Source organism: Nuphar pumila, chromosome 3 (assembly GCF_984573655.1).
Source record: "Nuphar pumila chromosome 3, dmNupPumi1.hap1.1, whole genome shotgun sequence".
Taxonomy (NCBI): Eukaryota; Viridiplantae; Streptophyta; class Magnoliopsida; order Nymphaeales; family Nymphaeaceae; genus Nuphar; species Nuphar pumila.
The window spans coordinates 96,289,245-96,310,895 of NC_143251.1; the positions used below are offsets into that span (position 1 = coordinate 96,289,245).

General features: G+C 36.5%; 1 protein-coding gene across 5 annotated transcripts in view; it reads right to left on the bottom strand.

Annotated features, from left to right (window-relative positions):
• Positions 1–19,548, bottom strand: part of LOC149843157 (solute carrier family 35 protein (DUF914)) — a 90,205-nt gene extending 70,657 nt beyond the window's left edge. For 4 of the 5 annotated variants that reach the window (XR_016430851.1, XR_016430852.1, XM_089999625.1 and 1 more), the window contains exons 1-5: positions 18,989–19,548; positions 18,818–18,912; positions 9,816–9,873; positions 8,383–8,577; positions 541–617 (exon numbers count right to left, since the gene is read on the bottom strand). Coding sequence is in view for 3 of the 5 variants with exons in the window: in XM_089999625.1 (XP_089855751.1) it covers positions 541–617; positions 8,383–8,577; positions 9,816–9,873; positions 18,818–18,912; positions 18,989–19,127 (564 nt within the window). In the remaining 2 variants the exon portion in view is untranslated. The remainder of the gene's footprint in view (positions 1–540; positions 618–8,382; positions 8,578–9,815; positions 9,874–18,817; positions 18,913–18,988) is intronic. The other variant, XM_089999626.1, reaches the window with a different exon arrangement.
• Between the last annotated feature and the right edge of the window lie 2,103 nt (positions 19,549–21,651).

The window sequence follows — 21,651 nt, forward strand, 5'->3', positions numbered from 1 at the left end:
CCTATATGTTGTATCTCAAGTTTCACGTTTCCTCTTCTCATCCTTCTCTTGCTTGTATCTTCTCCTATGCTTGAGATGGCTTTGTACATATGTGAGATAAAGATCTGCAAAGATCCAACTAATGAAACATTCTGCTAAAGATTGCCATACTTTAACGTCATTCTACCACAACAATGGTACAGAGGTGATCTTTCTTCCAGATGCACAGGCCACAAAGAATTTATAATATCACATATATTTCTTCAACGTACATTCTGTTCTCATATTACGTTACTAGTTTGTCTCAAACATACATGATATCAAGTTTGCATCAATATCACTAGGATTTCTATGCCTCGACCAAAGATATGTTATGCTATTAACTTAAAATTTAAAATTTCTAGAATACCTCACTGAAACACCCAATGTTGCTGCTTAGAATTCAAAAATGAAAAAACTGACAGAACCATGCATGTAATGATGTTTGAAACAAAAAGCACATATGAAAGATACGGATTTGTATCGCAACTGCCAACTAAATCAATGAGAAAAATCACATACCTCACTAACATTGCTAATTCCATAAAGCATGGAACCTCCTATGACAAGCATATCTCCTTTGATTGGGTTGCTTCCTCCTAAAAGCAAAAAAGTGGTAATCTTTTAGACATAGATGAACTGTTTAACATGTGGAAGATGAAGAAAGCAGGTATAAAAATATAAGTAAAAAAATAAAACTACAAAGAAAGGCCAATCCAAAGTTAATATGAGAAAACAGGTATAAATACTATAGTTCAACACCAGCTAACATGAAAACAAAATTGTTCATAACAAACACATCTCCATTCATTGGATTGCTTCCAGAAGCAATATGATTTATATCTGAGATATAAATGAATTTATGAGTGCATATAAAAGATGAATAAAGCAGGTATCAGATTATCCATTGTCACAGAGCATTATCTGAAGGTAAGTAGCTGTTAGAAATATACTGCAACAAAAATCGCACGGAGAATCAATTTCAGAATAATTTTGAATGTAGTTTTTTATCTACAGTTAATGCAAAGTATTCAACAATGGGGTACATGATATATGGCTTTATATGATGAAAAGCAAAATTATAATATATGGAAAAAGTAAACAAAGTGACAGGCAAGACATCCCTCAACCCAACCAAGTATTTTCCAGTACAGCATCTTTTTTCTACTGGATTTCCAAGTTCTTAGAAACAAAACGTCATCCTTCCCAATCTATAGTGGAAAAGGTCCAATTGACCTGGTCTAAAACACAGGGCATCCTGCAAAAATTGACCAAACAAACAATGACTGTGTGTATCCTTTTATTTCTTTAAAAACAGATTACTTGATCATTGCAGTATTTACATGTTTACTTGCTTGTTAATTAAGACACTCAAACTTAGGAAATATTAAGTATTAGTTGCTAACTTGCCATTCATTAACTAGTCTAAAGTATACATGATGGCTTATAAGTGTTGCAACTGTTAAAATGTAATCTATATAGAGAGAGAGATACATATACATATATATCTTATATATATGTCTATGTATCTATATATATATAACTCATTGTAATACCCACTAGGGGTAAAACAGTTTTTTCCTCTTTTCACGCATATTCCTTTTGAATGTGTTTTTTATTTTTTAGTTTTTATTTTTTATTTTTTATTTTTTATTCTTTTTACTTTTTTGGCTGTTAGCCATGGAGGGGCCCACATCATATAGACGTTGGGCCCCTCCAACGGTCAATAATATGACCGTTGGAGGGGCTCCAACGTCCATATGAGGGAGCCCCTCCAAGGGTCCTCAATGTATTATAAATAGGGGATTTCCCCCTTTCTAAGCTTAAGCTTTTGGTAAAGCTCTCACTCTTATTCAATAAAAGTTCTCTTTATTTTTATGCCTTTGTGCATTGGTATCCTTTTGTGAGTGTTCATCTTGTGCCTTTGTGCACACATTTCATACTGAGAATCTAGTGCCTTTGTGCACACATTTCATACAGAGAATCTAGTGCATTTGTGCACATAGTCTCTTTGAAGACATTTTCACATGGTATCAGAGCTTGTGTATTGCATCATCACGGTGGTCACTTCAAAAATCGTGCTCATACTTCATTCTTGTATTTTGGCGTAGAAAGCTCTTGCAATCTACTTCTAGTGAGACACACTACATCAAGTAAGCTTAAAGAAGACCCGTTGTGGTAAGTGTTCTATTTTTTGAAGACTCTTTTGTCTCTCATAAAAGCTCCTCAATGACGGAAAAAGACTTTCACTTTTCTCTTGGTTTCAAACTCAATGGGTCAAACTATCATGTTTGGGCCGGCAATATGAGTCTCACATCAAAGGTAAGGGACTTTGGGGTTACATCCAAGGTACGATTCCGGAACCCGAGCAAAAAATCACTATAGTTGAAAAAGAAAAAATAAAAGTTTTCGACGGAGAGGAGAGAGCAAAAGCATTTGAAGAATATAACAAAAAACATGAAGAATGGAAAATAAAAAATTACAAAATTCTCTTATGGATTTTTTCTTCGGTTGAGCCTAGAATCAAAGCAGATATTTTGAAATTTAAAAAAGTATCTCAAGTTTGGGAATATCTTGAGAGGATGTATACCTCGAGAGATTTATCCTACAGGTATTATCACCAAAAAAGGGCTTTGACCCTTCAACAAGGCGAATTGACTATTAGAGAATATTTCGCCGAAGTGTCATCTATTTGAGATAAGCTTGCTATGCTTGAACCAAAATGGAGTGGAGAAGCCATTGAGCTTCGACACAAACAATTGGAAGAAGATCGGTTTTTTAATTTTTTGAATGGGCTTAGACCCGAATTCGACTAAATAAGATCTTCCCTTCTATCTTCTTTCACTTCTCCACATTTTGAAGATGTTCTTACTAAGCTAAGTAAAGAAGAAACTCGATTGGGAATGAGTAAAAGCAATCCAAGTGTTCTTGCTATGCCTCCAAACAAAGATGAGAATGAAGGAGCTTATGCCATTTTTAGATCGGAGAATAATCTGAAAACTTATAAACCTCCTCACTTCAATAAATTTCAAAATCAAAATCAAGAAGCAAGAGAAGATGGTGGTCAAAATAGTGGCCAAAATGGAAGATACCAAGGAAGAGATTATAGTAAAATCATGTCATTTTTGCAAAGAACCGGGGCACATTAAACTGATTTGTCCAAAATGGAAGAAGAAGGTGGCCATGTCTACAACATTTCAACCACATAAGGAGGAGGGACCATCTACTTCCAACAATGGAGTGTTGTTGCTAAGTCAAATTATGGAGGCTCTTTAACCTCTTCTCAAGGGTTCCATTTCCGGAGTCGCCATGTCAACCTTCTCTCCCATCAGTAAGACTTCTTGACTTTTAGATTCGGGTGCCTCCTTTCATATGACTCCAAATTCTTTTGCTCTTTCCGAATACACAAAAAATATATTTCTTTCTTTTGTTTCAACCGCGGATAGTGTTTCTCTTGAAATCAAAGGGATTGAAAATTTTAAAAATCAAGGATTTTTTATTCCCAAAATTAGATTTATACCAGAATTAAATTTAAATTTGTTTTCAGTCTCTCAACTCTCGGATTATGGGTGTGATGTCAAATTCTCATCAAATAAATGTTGGATACAAGATCGTCGGTCTGGGAAGTTGATTGGAGAATGCTCTAAGAAGGGAGATCTATACTACATGGAATTTCTTCAAATTCCAAAACACTCTTTTTGTAACATTGCCCAACATAAAGATATAAATGTTTTGCATAAACGTCTTGGGCATCCCAATATTACCAAGTTCTCTTATTTACATTTTGTCAAAGATCTTTGTAAAAGAGATTTCACTTGTAATGATTGTATTCTTGAAAAAATGAGAAGCTTGCCGTTTGATCAAAGATCTATGTTCACAACCAAACCTTTTGAACTTGTGCATTCGGATGTGTGGGGACCGGCACCCGTTATATCTAAAGGAGGATTCTTTTATTATGTCATTTTTTTATGACTACTCTAAATATTGTTGGATATACTTTCTTAAGCATAAACATGAGGTGTTTGCATCATTCAAGATATACCACATGATGATTAAGAATAAATTTAATAGTAACCTAAAGATCCTTAGAACCGACTCCGGAGGAGAATATCTTTTAAATGAATTTAAAAATTATCTTTAAATTAATGGAATTGTTCATCAAAAATTGTGTCCCAAAACACCTTAATAAAATGATTTAGCCGAAAGAAACATAAACACATAGTTGAAACCACTAAAACCTTGCTTATTTCTCAAAAAATTCTTAAAAGATTTTAGGCCGAGGCGGCTCTTGCATCCGTTTACTCATAAATCGTCTTCCCTCAAAAAAATTAAATAAAATCTCACCTTTTGAAATTATATATCAAAAAGAACCCGACTACAATAGGTTAAGAGTTTTTGGTTGCAAATGTTTTGTTCTTATCGATAAAAATAATAAACTTTCACCAAAAGCTATTCCTTGTGCATTTCTTGGATATTCTGAAACTGTATGTTTCTAGAAATGTAACCTTTTTAGAAAATATTAGTGGTTTTGAAGAATATAAACCTCTTGGAGATAATATGGATTATTCTTTTTTGTTTGAATTGTTATCTAGAAATGATGATATTTCTAGTGATGATGAAATGATATATGATGTTCCTAGTAATGATGAAAATATACAAGAGAGCAACAATTCTCATTTTCAAATTCTTGAACAACCTACAGAAATAGGAACATCCAATGAACCTATTACCTATACCTGGGGGTGGCAAAATCTGACACGACCCGCCAACCCGTTTCTTAGGCGGGTTTGACTTAAACGGGTTCGTGTCGTAAATGGGTCGACCCGCCTAACCCGTTTATTAAACGGGTCGGGTTCGTGTTAGGGGTATGCCAACCCGACTGACCCGTTTAATAAACGGGTTAGGCGGGCTGGTCAACCCGTTTACTCAACCCACCAACCCACCCGCTAACCCGCCCGCTAACACGAACCTGACCCGCCAACCAGCCCGCCAACCCATTTACCCGACCCGACCTGTTTATTAAACGGGTTAACCATGTTGTGTCGGGTTACCTGTTTAATAAATGGGTCGGGTTAGTGTTTGCCACAGTCGACCCATTTAATAAACGGGTTGGGTTCGTGTTGAGGTATGCTGACCCGCCAACCCGACCCGATTGCCACCCCTACCTATACCCATAGAGATAGAAACACTTTTAGAAGTGCAATTGAAAAGTATAGTGAATCTAGTGAACCTACTTCCACAAATAATATAAATCATCATAGGACCAGAAGAGCGAGAAGAATTCCTTCTAGATTTATATCCTACAAATCTTTCTCGCCTAAACATAGAGCATGCCTTAGTGTTATTCATTCATATGTGGAACCTAAAAATTTTGAAGAAGCCAAGAAAATTGTAGAATGGAGGGATGCGATGGAAAGTGAACTTAAAGCTCTTAGAAAAGCCAAAACTTGAGAATTTCAAGATCTACCTAAAAGTAAGAAGACAATAGGATGTAGGAGGATTTTTAAGGTCAAAACTAAAAGTGACGGGTCTCTTGAAAGATATAAAGTTTGTCTCGTTGCTAAAGGGTATAGTCAAGAATATGGAATAGATTACAATGAAACTTTTGCTCCCATTAGGCGTATGGTCACTATTAGGTGTCTTATTACTATTGTCTCCATTAAAAAATGAAATATATATCAAATGGATGTTAAAAATGCATTTTTAAATGGAGACCTAAATGAAGAAGTCTATATCGATGTTCCTCCAGGTATGGATGTTCTTAAAGGAAAAATTCTTCGTCTACAAAAAGCTCTCTATAGTTTAAAACAAGCTCCCAAGGCTTGATATGATCGGTTTAATAATTTAATGATAGAAAATGGTTTTTCTTCATGTTATACTGACACTGCCTTGTTTGTCAAGAAATCTAATGCAGTAATTGTAATCTTGTTAATTTATGTTGATGATATGCTAAAGGGATTAAGAGTATCAAGTCCACCTTGATAGAAAGATTTGAAATGTCAGACTTAGGTTTTCTGATAAATTTTTAAGCATTGAAGTTGCCTACTCTCAGAGGGGTTATTTTTTGTCTCAAACTAAACTTGCCCTTACAGGCAACTTGTTGGATCTTTGATGTATCTTAGCATCACTAGACCCGATATCTCTCATGTTGTACATGTTGTAAGTCAATTTCAGCACACTCCTACATCAGTTCATATGAGTGTCATCCTTCGAATTATCAGATATATGAAGGGGTCCATAAACAAGGAAGTATTTTTATCTTCATCTTCTAAATTAAATTTAATTGCTTATACTGACTTTGATTAGAGAGGTGATCCAAATAACCGTCATTCCACCACTGGTTTTTGTGTGTTCTTAGGTGAATCATTAGTTTCTTGGAGATGCAAGAAGCAACAAAAAACGTCTTTGTCATCTACTGAGGCTGAATACCGATTCATGACAACTACGACCATGGAGATAGTTTGGATTCGACGACTGCTGGAAGATATGGAGGTTCATGTTCAAGGACCCACGAAGTTGTGTTACGATAATAAGAGTGCAATATACATTGCCAAGAACCACACTTTTCATGAGCGCACGACGCATATCGAGATGGACTGCCACTATGTTAGAGAAGAATATCTGAAGAAAGTCATAGATCTACCTTATATAACATCAGAATATCAACTGGCAGACTTTTTTACTAAGGTACTCTGTTCCCCTAGATTCAATTTTCTTCTTGGCAAACTTTTAGTCATTACACCGTAAGTTTGAGGGGAGATGTTAAAATGTAATTTATATATATATATATATATATATATATATATATATATATATATATATATATATAAATTCATTGTAATACCCACTAGGGGTAAAACAGTCTTCTCCTCTTTTCAAGCATATTCCTTTTGAATGTTTTTCTTTTTTGTATTTCTTTATTTATTTATTTTTATTTTTTATTCTTTTTACTTTTTTGGCATTTAGCCATGGAGGGCCCCACATCATATAGACGTTGGGCCCCTCCAACGGTCAATAATATGATCGTTGGAGGGGCTCCAATGTCCATATGAGGGAGTCCCTCTAAGGGTCCTCAATGTATTGTAAATAGGTGATTTCCCCCTTTATAAGCTTAAGCTTTTGGTAAAGCTCTCTCTTATTCAATAAAAGTTCTCTTTATTTTTATGCCTTTCTACACTTGCATCCTTTTGTGAGTGTTCATCTTGTGTCTTTGTGCATACATTTTATATTGAGAATCTAGTGCCTTTGTGCACATAGTCTCTTTGAAGACATTTTCACAGCAACTAGCAGTTCTTATGAGGGAGTCCCTCTAAGGATCCTCAATGTATTATAAATAGGTGATTTCCCCCTTTATAAGCTTAAGCTTTTGGTAAAGCTCTCTTATTCAATAAAAGTTCTCTTTATTTTTATGCCTTTCTACATTTGCAGCCTTTTGTGAGTGTTCATCTTGTGTCTTTGTGCATACATTTTATATTGAGAATCTAGTGCCTTTGTGCACATAGTCTCTTTGAAGACATTTTCACAGCAACTAGCAGTTCTTATATGATAGTGGATAGCTGGACATGTTTCGTACTCAGTTCATGATTTCATGAACATTGTTCTGCACCTCATAATTCACTATACATAGTGGATAGTTGAAGACATGTTAAATACCCAGCTTGTGATTCGATATACATTGTTCTGCACATCATAATTCATTATACTATGTTCCCGCAGACTTTCATTCCTTTTATATTCATCGTTCCCAACTTCTATTTTGTTTTCCCCATTTTTCCTTCAATTTTTGTATTTATTCTAGAGATTTATGCCACATCATATGGGTAGATTGTGTTGCCTCCACCACTAACATTTTAAAAAGCTAACGTAAATCTATAAAATTAAGGGAATAATAATTATACAGATCTATAATAAGAGAACGCACATAGGTGGATAGAATAACACCAACACCTTCCAACTCAGACATGGTTCAACTTAGAAAGAGAAGATTTGGATAGCAATAGTTATGTGGGTCACTTGAAATTATAGATGCCTCAGATACATTCCATGGATGGATCTCAGTGTGGGCCCCATGCGAGATCCCTGATGCATTCAAATATGGGTATCAAATCCCCTCAGAACTGGGGAATCAAGATGCTTGGATCACCCAGAATCCAGGGATCTCAGAATCTGAAATGAATTCCCTCACCCCTTGTCTGTTCGCCCCCACCACCCCCAATTAGATCCAAGATATTCTAAGCTCCCAATACTATTCCATTAAGAGAACAATGTGAATGCAAGAGAGGTGTAGACATAATTGGATATGCAACAATTATCAACAGCTGTGAAAGATAAAAGAAGACTAATCCATAACAATCTAGTCATTACTTGCTCTATCATTTGCATGGACATCTGAAAACACGACCATAACAAGTCCGACAACACAAATAGCCACACCAGCAAACTTCATTAGGCCATATCGAGCCTTCAGGAACATCCAGGTTAGGAATATGACACAAGGAATTGTCCAGCAATCCAGCAGCATTACACTTGTTAGAGATGTATACTGATATGCCTTCACCACTGCATTAGAAAAATGCATCAAATAACAGCATTCAGAAACAGAAGAGAAGAACCACAAAGCAAAAATTACAAGCAGGAGAAACAGGGTTAACAGGGCATAATAAATCAATATTTTAAACGAAAAAGTATAAAGAGTTTACAAAAAGGATGCAGAAAAGGAGAAACACGGTGTAGGGTCAAATGAAACCCATTTTGAGCTGCTTTGAAATGTTTCTGACCACTGTTATATGTCATGCTCTGGGTGGCTACTTATGAAACAAGAAAAGTGGAGCTTCATGGGGGCTCTCTCCCCACCCTTACATATCACTTCTTATTTTTCCATTAAATATAAGAGCCAGTATTCAGTATTTAGACAGCCTTGTGCCAGGAATAGTTTCAGCTGGCTATTTCCTCTAAAAGAGGACCGCCTGGTTGTGAGCGAATCTACGAGAAAAACATGACGGTGTATGGTCTGGTTTTCTTGATTGGGTTAGAGTTTCATTTACCCACTAGACGGATGGACCCCAAAAAGAAAACTACAATTGCTTTAAACTCATCTTGAGTGAGTTCCTTCGCAACAAGCTCATAATCTCAATTTTCTATGACCTATGTCACAGGGATTCGGCTAGCAGGGTGCCGCACCCGCGTCGACGCGACTCGACGCGGGTGCGGGTGCGGTCAACCCGACACTGGATGCGTTGACCGCACCAAGGGTCATTTTTGTCCATTTTTTTGGATTTTTTTTTTTTTAATTTTTTTTGCCGTATGAAATGGGCTGCGGAATTTTAAAAAAAATCTTTGGGACCCCCCCCCCGCCAGGGGTGGCCCCCCCTGGACCCCCGCCCGCTGACCGCGCAATGGGACCCGCGCCAGGGGGAGCCCCCGGACCCCCCCTTCCTGCAAGTGCAAAAACAATGAATCAGGCTCCACAACTCATCACGTTCATCTTTGGGGACAACCATATAAGATAAAAAAATGGTAAAAAGTAAGTTGGGCATAAATGTCATGGACCTTAACAGCTACCATACATTCATACATATACACTATACATGATATATATATATATATATATATTTACATTTTTGCCCCTGCCGCACCCCCCCGCACCCGCACCCGCACCCATGTGACATAGTCTATGACCATAAAAGTCCAACCTGCTTCTTAAACCAGTTCTCAAATATAAAGATGGCCAATCAGCTTATGATATATGAAAAAAAATTCATTAAAAACTGTACATAAGCACATGCGGACACACATACCAAGGTAATTAGCTTCAACATCAACACATGCAAGCATTAAATAGCAATACCATTTGGCCTGCATAAAAGGAAAATGGACAAGAGAAAGGTTAAATCACAGTGAAAACCATACCAAGCATAAAGCAAGACTAATAAACAGTTACAAGAAGGATATCCACGAGATATAAATATAAGAGATTGCTAAAGGTTCGTTCAAGCTTCTGTGATCTATTAATTGCAGAGGTAAGACAGGGAAAAGGAAAAAATACAACAAAGATACAGAAAAAAAATGACAGAACACAACTACAAATGAGAATCAGATGAAAATGTAAAAAAGCAAACGGCAGTCAGGCAATTGAAGTGAAATATTTTTGAAGAAAAAAAAAGCTACTAGAAGTGAAGCTTCATTTGCATGAGTGTACATTGCACTTCTCCATGAAGCGAGATGAATAAGACGACTTTTTTTAAGAAAGACGAAGAAATATCGCCTTATTGAGATGAGAAACAGAGAAAGAAAAAACAAACCATTTCTTTACCCAAGACAATACCTCACCAGTCTGTGTGAATGTGCTAGGCCAGCAGAATGGACTATGCATGTTTTAGGAAAATGGTTAACCTAACACATGGACTACCATTCATCAGGCCTTATCTTTTTAACATATGGACAGTTTGCTGGTGAAGCTCCAGCCAAGGTTTTTTAAGCCTAATGTACATTGAGCAAAGTGATAAAAGTGAATCAAGCATTGGAAAAATTCAGACTTGGTGTAGGATGGATCAGGGGCAGTGCAGAATTACAAATGCGGACTTAAGCAGATGGACTAAAGAGTCGCGTTTTCTTTAAGATAGGTCCTTGACAAATTCAGTCCTGACAGTTGGACCTTGCCCTAGTCTGAACCCTACTAGTAGCATTGACAAAACTCTCTCCATACACTAAGCTAAACAGAAGCCAAATATCCCCAAAAGCTGTGAATGATGTATTTTTAAGCTTTGGATCTCAACCAGAATATATTCCTTAGTACAGTCAAAATAATACCTCTCCAATCTCAACCCAAAGTTTTTTACAGTTGAGGGGATTTCAGATGGCCAGCATATGTGCTTTATGTAGGAGCGCAGGGGAGGATATCATACACATGTTTGCTGGCTGTAAATTTTTTAAAAGGTTGTCACAAATTGGCTTGATCAAATTGGAAGATCACAGGCCAGAAGACCATGTCTGTTAGAGGGCTAATATTGGTAGCTTGGGCAAGGAAAAGAAGCAAAAGGTGGCATTAGGCAAGGCAAAACCTGGCTGTTTGAAACCTGGTGGTTGATTTGGAAAGAGAGGAAACAAGGCTTTTTGAGGACACATCATGTGAACCGGAAGTAGTACATAGGAAAGTACAACATTATCTATGACTACTCAGGAGGGATAAGTGGGGAAATGAAGGAATCTCTTGGGTTGGATCTGACCAAATAGGTTTGGGTCACAATTGTTAACCTTTGTTTTGCTAGGCATTTTCTCCATTGTGCTTGAGTGACCTCTCATTACTTGACCATTTTTCTTTTTATTAAAGTTTTAATAAGGTTTGTCTTTTCTTCAAGAAATTATTATTAGCTCCTCACTGCATTATTTTGTTGTTGGTTAATAATCAATGCATGCAAGAGCATAGTCGTCTTTTTAGTGATGCAATGTTTTTTAATTTATGTGAACGAAAGGAAAGGCAACTATACATATTACTCGTGTAGCTTTTTCTTTTGCTCCCCTTCTAACCCATCTTCCTCTAAGATCTTACATCTCATCTCTTATAGTGCCTTCATTCTTTCCCCTTCCCCCACAACTTCCCTTGACCACCAAAATGTAAGAACTTCACACAAGGTACCAACTGTGCCATGTGTAACTTTTAATTTTTGCCATCTTTAAAAGGACAGCGACATTAAGCCAATCCAATGTACTTATCTTCTGAACAAAACTCATGTAGCAAAAAAGGTAAACAGATCAGCCTAACATATATAACTTTTTTTAAAGAAACACCAATGTAACAGGATTTACAAGGAAAGCTATTATTTATCATAAGGTCAAGATATTTTCCAGGATGAGGTTGCTGTTCATGATATCAAGTCTTCAAAGTATCAGGCTCAAGTCACTTTTGAAGTTCCCATAATTCCTTTTAGCTTGAAATAGAAGGTACTCTAATAGCTTGAAGGTTCACTGAGTGAAATAGACATATCTTGAAACTCATTTGATAAACTCGATTGGTCAAAATCAGGTTCTTAATGTTAAAATGTAAAATACACATTTATATAACAATATTATTATTATATTATTATTATATAAATTTGTATACATTTTTTATATTTTTATTTTTTATATTTTTATCCTGTTTTTTATCTAGTTCAAATTGAACTAGATAATAATGTTTTGACCAAAGCTCTAGCCGTTAGAACTAGTCCAACAGCTAGAATTCTAGCCGTTGGACTAGTTCCAATGGCTAGAGAGGAGAGCTCCTTATGAGCTCTCCTCCTTTCTCTTGTATAAATAGGGGTGCACCAATGCTTTGTAAGCATTTGTTCTCATAAATAAAGTGTGTTATTTATTTAGTGTTTTTTCATCTATACCCTTTTATGGGTCTTGTCTAAAGTATCTTTTAGATACTTCCTTTTAAGAGATTCAAGTTCATTCGTGGAAGACAACCATTTCATTACACGGTATCAGAGCTACGGAATTCTTAGATCTTGAAAAACTTTTGCCTCGATTTTTGTGCTTCTTGTGCAAAGGTGTGTTATCACCTTGTTCTTACAAAGGAGTGTTTCATCACTTGCCAAAAGAGTGTTTTATCACTTCACTATCAAGGATTCATTTGGAGAGGACTTGAGCAACAACATTGTATTGTATTGTATTTCTTCCTCCATTCTCTCTATTTCTTCTCCTAGCTAAATGATGGATGACAATGATAAGGTCACCATCATACCCATAAAATTGAATGACACTAATTATGTGATATGGGCTTCAATTATGAAGCACCGCATATGGGGAAAAGGCTTATGGGGAATAGTGGATCGTTCAGATTCGGAACCTAAACTATCCCTCATCAAGAAAGAGGATGATAAAGAAGTTCCTCTAACGGAAAAGGAGAAAAATAAGGCTCTAGCCTCATATGAAAAAAAATGAAAAGAATAGAGGATGAAACATGCAAAGACAATGTCATGGCTTATTAATAGCGTTGACATTAAAAAATGTTTTAGCCTTGCTAAGTTTGAACATGACGATAAGGTATGGGAATACCTTAAAAATATGTATTCCCTTAAAGATATTGCACATGTGTGCAATCTTCAAGAGAAAGTTCGGACATTAACTCAAAGTGACAAATCTATTCGTGAATATTATAATGAGTTGTCCGAACTTTGAGAAGAATTGACTCTTTTAGAGTCAAAATAGCATTGTGCTGAGGATATCGAGCTTCGCAAAAAATAACTCGATATGGAACACTTTTACCGGTTTGTGAATGGATTAAGGCCGGAGTTTGAATCCACCAAATCGACTCTTCTTCACCGTGGTAAAATTCCTACAATTGTGGATACTATTGAAGAACTAACTATGGAGGAAAATCGACTTAGAAAGAGTACTCAAAAAGTTGATGATGATTTCATTCTAGTTGTGTCTAGACCAAAGAATCATACTCGTACTTATAGGCCGCCTCATTTCGGGAGACAGAATGGTGAGTTTGACAAAAGAAAAGTTATTTGGTATCACTGTCATAAACCGGGGCACTATAGGCCTCAATGTCCTAAGCTAAAAAGGAGAGACGAAAAGAGGGTTGCATCTGTTGAAACCGAGTCAAAAGATCAAGATGCACATATTTCCATGGCACAACTGATGGAGATTCTTCAACCTCTTCTCAAAGGAGTATCTTCTTCAATTGAGACCTCAACTGGAGAGGCAGTCACAACTGTGTTCGGTCCAAGTAACTTTCCTTGGTTTTTAGATTCTGATGCCTTATTTCATATGACCCCAAATGCTAAATGTTTATCCGAATGTCTTAAAAATAACTCAAGTATATCAAAGGTTTTTACAGCGGATGGAACATCTCTTGAAATAAAAGGAGTAAGATGTTTTGAAAGTTTTCAAAAATCCAAAAAAAAAATTATTCTAGGAGTTAGATACATCCCAAAATTAAATTTGAATTACGGATGTTTGCTGATGGTTGCTGGATACAAGATCGCCAGTCAGGGAAGCTAATTGGGGAAGGTCATAGAGAAGGAGGACTGTGTTACATAGACTTTTTGGAACTACCCAAGAATGAATTTTGTTTAAATGTTCAGAAATTAGAAACAAAGTTATGTAACAAGAGACTTGGCCATCCTCATATGTTTAAAATCCAATACTTCCCAAGTTTGGGAAAATTTTGTAATCCTAAAAATTTTGCTTGGAAAGACTGCATTCTTGGTAAAATGAAAAGATTACATTTTTCTAGTAGAACTTTTGTCTCTACAAAACCTCTTGAGTTAATACATTCGGGTGTTTGGGACCCGCACCAGTTATCTCTAAAGGTGGCTATGTGTATTATGTCATCTTTGTTGATGACTTTTCTAGACACACTTGGATTTATTTTCTTAAACATAAATCCAAAGTTTTTGCACAGTTTCAAATATTTTATAAGATAGTTACAAACAAATTTCAAAGTAATATTTTCATTTTTCGCACAGATTCAAGGGGAGAATTTATGTCTAGAGAATTCAAAGACTATCTTGATTTATATGGCATTACACATCAACGATCATGTCCACACACCCCACAACAAAATGGTTTTGCGGAACGCAAGCATCGACACATTATGAAAACATCTCAGACTTTGATGATTGCAAGTCAAGTTCCAAAAGGGTTTTGGGTTGAAACCGCTCTAACTGCCAGCTATCTCATTAATAGAATGTCATCTTCCTCTTTAAAAAATATTTCACCAATTAAAAAACCTTATGATTTAGCTCCAGATTACTTTAGTCTAAGAGTCTTTAGCTGTAAATGTTTTGTATTTACAAACAGAAATGATAAATTCTCCCCTCGCGCAATCCCATGTGCCTTCTTAGGATATGCTGAAAATCAAAAAGGCTACAGATGATATGAACTTCAAAATGAAAAATTATATGTAACAAGAAATGTGTCTTTTCTAGAAAAAGAAAGTTTTTTTGAAAGTGAAAAATCCAAGGATATTTCTGAATATTCCTTTTTGACAATGATCAAAGTCCTATTATTGAAAATAATAGCGAAGACCAAACCGACTTGGTCTGCAATATCCTCCATGTGCATTAAAGAAGTTTTATGAAGCCCCCACTGGAAGGACTTCTAGAATCTCTAGACCTCCTGAAAAATTTGTCTCCTACGAATCTTTGTCATCCACATATAGGGCAGCTATAGCATTAATCCAATCCTATGTTGAACCTTCAGCCTATTCTGAAGCCAAAAATCATAAAGAGTGGATTGAAGCCATGAAAACAGAATTGGATGCATTAGTAAAGGCCAACACTTGGTCTATCCAAGACATTCCCCTAGGAAAGAAACCAATAGGCTGTAGATGGGTCTATAAAGTCAAAATCAAAAGTGATGGGACCCTAAAAAGATACAAGGCACGTCTAATAGCCAAAGGTTATGCTCAAGAGTATGGCATTGACTACGAAGAAACCTTTGCCCCTGTGGCCCATATGACCACTATTAGAACTCTCATTGCTTTGGCTTCTATAAAAAAATGTTTCATATTTCAAATGGATGTCAAAAATGCTTTCTTAAATGGGAATCTCGTTGAAGAAGTTTACATGGAAGCCCCGTCAGGAATTAGTATCTCTAATGGTAAAACTCTTCGCCTTGAGAAGGCCCTTTATGGCCTCAAACAGACACCAAAAGCCTGGTATGACAGATTTAGTCATGTCATGATTGATATTAGATTTCATTCTTGCTTGACTGACACTGCCTTGTTTATTAAGAAATCTGATGCAGGTATTATCATTCTTCTTTTTTATGTGGATGATATGATCATCACTGGAGGCGACAAACAGGGAGTTGCCGATATCAAAACTATTCTTAAAACTCATTTTGAAATGTCTGACTTAAGATTATTGAGATATTTTTTAGGAATTGAAGTTGCTTATTCCCCTCGAGGGTATTTGATATCTCAATCTAAATTTGCTTTTGACATTGTTTTCAAGTTTGGTATTACAGATGATAAAAAGGTGGACACTCCAGAAGTGGTCAATGTTAAAATGAAAATTGATGATGGAGAGCGTCTTGATGATCCTACTTCGTTCAGACAGTTTTTTGGAGCACTTTCCAATCTATCCATCACTCGGCCAGACATAGCACATGTTGTACACACAGCTAGTCAGTTTCAGCATGCTCCCACTTCTGTTCACATGGGAGCGGTTTTACGTATTATTAGATATTTAAAGAGCTCTCTCTCACGAGAACTCCTTTTGTTTGCATCATCATCATTAGATTTAATGGCTTATATTCGTGCTGATTGGGGAGTTGATCATAATCATAAGCACTTAACCACTGGTTTCTGTGTGTTTTTAGGTGAATCTCTAATATCGTGGAGGTACAAGAAGCAACAGAAGGTTTCTCTTTTCTCTACTGAAGCTGAATATAGAGCCATGACAACCACCACAATGGAAGTCGTTTGGCTCAGGCGACTGCTTGCTGATATGGGAGCTGAAGCAACACAAGCCTCACGAATGTGTTGTGACAACAAGAGTGCAATCTACATTGCAAGAAATTGGACTTTCTATGAACGCACCAAATACATTGAGATGGATTGTCACTATGTCAGAGATGAGTACTTACATGGAACCATTGATCTGCCATATGTTACGTTGGAATACTAATTAGCAGACTTCTTCACCAAACTTCTCCCAGCTCCCAGATTTCACTTCCTCTTAGACAAACTTTCGCTTCTTGTACAGTAAGTTTGAGGGGGATTGTTAAAATATAAAATACACATTTATATAATAATAATAATATATTATTATTATATTATTATTATATATTTTTTCTATTTTTAATCTAGTTCAAATTGAACTAGATAATAATGTTTTGGTCAAGTTCCGGTTGGAACTTGACCAAAGCTCTAGCCGTTGGAACTAGTCCAACGGCTAGAATTCTAGCCATTGGACTAGTTCCAACGGCTAGAGAGGAGAGCTCCTTATGAGCTCTCCTCCTTTCTCTTGTATAAATAGGGGTGCATCCCCTTATGTAATTCAATGATCTCCAATGCTTTGTAAGCATTTGTTCTCATAAATAAAGTGTGTTATTTATTTAGTGTTTTTTCATCTATACCCTTTTATGGGTCTTGTCTAAAGTATCTTTTAGATACTTTCTTTTAAGAGATTCAAGTTCATTCGTGGAAGACGACCATTTCATTACACTTAAACTATGCCAAAAAGACACCAAGTGGTTAGCAAGTTGATCACCCAACAAATTGATGAACAAGAATAGGAAGATTCTATGAATCATGTGAAATAACCAAATTACTTTAACTCAGCAATCCTTACATTCTCTGTAAAATTTTGATTGTTCAATAGTCAAGTTGAGGGATAGCCCCAACAGGACTCAAACCTGAGATCCTTTCAGGATAGTGCAAGACTGCAACTATAGTGGGTCCAGTTATTTATATCCAATCCAATTCTATGCAAACTGGAGAAGGAAAGACTAGTGCTACAACCTAACAAAAAAATGTGACATCTTTTAGCTAAAAGTCTCAAATAGTTTGTTTAAGCAAGATTAAGTATAATTGAAATACCTCTAAAGACTAAAGAATAAAGGATCCAATTGCTCAAAATATGGTAACCCTCAAGCCTATATTTGGACTTTGATTCAATTCTCATGAAAGAATCATGTCTTTTCGAATATGACTGCCATTATGCCCAAAACTTATCATGCATACACCATTACTGGAGGTATTTCTAAATCCACAATCTTTTATGGTGAGGAACCAAATGAAGTTTTTTAATAATGTACGTGAGAACTGGACTGTAGGAGCACTCCAAATATCTAACCTTCATCAAGATAACTATTTTACATACTGTAGATTAAATAAAAAGTCAGTCCTAAGTATGCAGCCGCTAATAGGATTGCAGCAGCATATATGAAGTGAACACAAGCCAGCTCCATGCTGTGCCAATAAGTAGGTTCCTCTTCAATCAAAGGGCAATAGTAAGCTCCAAGGCACTACACCATTATATAGTGCAAACTATTGAATGAGGGAGAAGCAATAAAAAGTTAATACATGTGGTTGCAAGATGAAATAGACCTCTAGATGGCTAAAAAACACATTCAAGAATAAATATATCTGACAAAGTTTAGTAGAAGCCCTAAATAAAATAAAAAGCCAAGGAACGTCATTTGAGATGGTCAGGGAAAGACTGGGAGATAATATTAATATATTCATTTAATCATCTGTAATAAAAAACAATTCTTTTATTTTCTTAAGTTTTTTAATTGCCAATATCTTCCTGCAAAAAGCTTTTTTATAGATTACCCTAAGAAATGTCTTGTTGATATATATATATATATATATAGGGAAACTTCCAGAGAGTAAGGAGAATTTCTATATTTTGCTTATTAAGCATTTTGATATTTAATTCTTTCGCTCTTTTATTTTTACCGCTATTTCTCAATAAAAAACAATGCATAGGAAAAGCTCACCTGGAAGTTTTACCGTACACAGATTAACAACAAGCATGCATGCATGCACAGATGCCTGCAAATAAATCTGCCCACACACACATACAGAGTTCAATATGACATTGAATTGAGACGATCACCTGAAGAGACAACCACCATAATTTCAGTAGGACAAACAATCTCTCCATCAAAAATCTGGCAATACCCATAAAAATTTGGGAACAAAAATTCTAAAAGTAATCATTAATATTACTATCAAAAGTAATAACACCACAACGGCATGCATGGGCAAATTCAGCTTCTGCACATTAAACCAATGAGAAAGAAAGAGAGAGGCAGGAAGCAAATAAAGGAGAAAAGGAGAAGCAGCGATTACATGGAGTCCTTTCTTTCGATGAAGCGCAATGCCTCCGTATACTACTCCCAGAAGCACGTAGTTCAGAAACGATTGCGACGTTGGTGCACTGATCCCTTGTATTTCAACAACCCACATGAAAAAAAAAATCTAATCCATATTACAGAATTGAGAGAGAGAGAGTAGGCTTACCTCTTCTGGCTAGCTCCGACGACGCAAAACCAGTGGAGGTGATGAGGAGGGCGACAATCTGCCCCAGAATCAGGGCGACCAACGTTAATCTAGATCTGAACCAACCCACCTTCTCCTTCACCCATTCTTCACAAGCCATCTCTCTCTCTCTCTCTCTCTCTCTCTCTCTCTCTCTCTCTCTCTCTCTCTCTCGATAAATAAGCAAAACAAGAAGAAAGTTTCCGGATAAGAATGAGAAAGAACAACTAAAATTCCTTATGAGCGTGATTCTGTATGTCGCTCTCTCTCTCTCTCCCTCTGCAAAAGGGAAGAAGTTTTGAAGAAGGAAGAAAAACAAAAACTCGTTTCAGAGTGAGGAGGGAATAATCGAACTAATGAGACTCATCAGTCATCAACATGATTAAGAGAACAAAAGGGTACGGTTCAAAACACAAATTTGGATGCAGTGACCAATTGCTCCTGACCGTCCGATTACAGAGAGGGAGATTTGGAATAAGTGGAGGAAGAGAAAGAGGCAGAATGTTCGTGGGAAGATGAGCCCTTTGCATTGGCCGCAGAAATTGGATGCTTTTTCATCACTCTTTGCCTCTTTTCTTATGAGAAAAAGGAGTCTACAAAAGAAAAGGATGCCGAGTAACCATGTAAACTTCTTTCCTAATCACACTGCCCACCCTCTTCTGTTTCTTTTATGAACCCACCAAAGCTGTCCCTTTCTCTAATCCCCACATTTCTTGTCAGCATCTCTATTTAATATAATGCAATCATGAGTTGAATAAAACAACCATCATAAATATCATAAACTATAGGGTTTGTTTGATACCGTCTTTAGTGAACTATCCTCGGTCCACCTGCATAATTATTATTTTTTTGGATAATCTAAGGAAAAAACTCATTACTCCAGGTTCGACCTTGTTACAGGAGATGCCACTCGAGGTTTCGAACTTGTGACGTCCCGTCAACTTGGTAACATTCACGAGTAGTCACTACGAAAGGAGCATAGCCCGAGCAGAAATTTAAAAAATTTTGTAGTAATAAATATATAATTAGTATGTTACGTGGTAATAACCCTTTTACTTTTGGCATATATAGAGTTCATGTACTTATTATGGTTGGCAATGAGTTGAAACATGGTGGATCCAGGTTAAGATCCAATTAGGGTATAGGGTTTAACTGAATTAGGAACCAAATTCAATTAGTTATAATGATTTGGATTGGAGTCGAATTTGGACTTTTCTAGGTGGAACTAAATCGTATTAAATGATTGGATCTTGCCTTTCTGGTCTTTACTTGAAAGGAAAGATTGGCAAACCGAATGAGATATGCATGATCCAAATTCCATCGTGTTTTTTTAACCATTTTTTTTAATGGGTATAAATGTTATTGGTAAAGTCCGTAGGGGCATTGGCTCAAGCCTAGCCTCACTGACATTTTTATGTGCAAGTTGGCATATAAGAGTTGTGGGCCAGAAGCTGTCAACAGATCAGAAATCCACCGTACCCAACCGCATATGGTCCCAGATCCAACCCTCATGTGCTGGTAAGGTATAGGTTCGGTTCCAACCGGATCTTGCATAGGCAAAACCTGTCCAGGTCTTGCAAGTTGGACCTGAGCCTCATATGAAATTTCACATACCATATCCAGGTCAATATACTAGTCAACCCCGTGAATCCAACCCGAATAGATAATGGGACCTATTTCATTATACCCAAACCCAAGTCCTTTCGGATACACATAATCTGTCATAACTGATCAGTTGACATACCACAATGCTCTCTCTCTCTCTCTCTCTCTCTCTCTCTCTCTCTCTCATTACAGTGTAAGCTTTATCCAATCACTCTAACCTCACAGATGTATTCAATATTAATCTGATAATGTTGGAATTACTATATTGAGTATGGGTGGTCAATTATTGTTGATCCTCAAATTTTGAAAAAAAAGATGGGTTTTATTTGAAAAAATATTCATCAAAAAACTAGATCCGAATATAAGATAAGAGAATTGTGAGGTTCTTGTCCGACTTTCCTCCTCCGCTAAGTAGGGATCAACTGCATCAGGAGCTCAAAATCTTTAATATCATGCTTGTAGCTTACGATTAGTTGTAATTCATTTATAGGTCCTATAAAAGAAACGAGATTGATAGTGTAATTCCCTACCAAGGCTCGGGAAAAAACATGAACAAATATGGGTAGCCCTTGCCTATGACGAGCAGAGGCTCTGACAACACTCCAATTAAGTGCAGGCTCTACAAGGCTAGGTCAGACAAGTGATCTAGACCTAGACTAATTAAGCATGAGTTGGCTCAGCTGAGATGGACTCACGCAGGCATAGTTGCAATACACATACTCAACCAATTTATGAGTTAGCCTCGCCAACCATATATGAATGAAACATTGCACCTATTGTGATATCTCAAAGGCACTCTCGACCAAGTTATTATGTTGTCTTGAATTAGTAAATTACAAGTTTTTGGTTACTGTAATTCAAATTAGTCCGCATACCCAATGACTAGACCGCTCAACATCAGGGTATTGCACGGTTGCACTAGGACATAGTCCAATATCATGAAAACCCAAGAAACAAACAACAATATTCAGATCCTCAACGAAAGCAGAATATTGATTCATGGACACAAATTGTGAGGTTATAACGTTGGTATAATATTT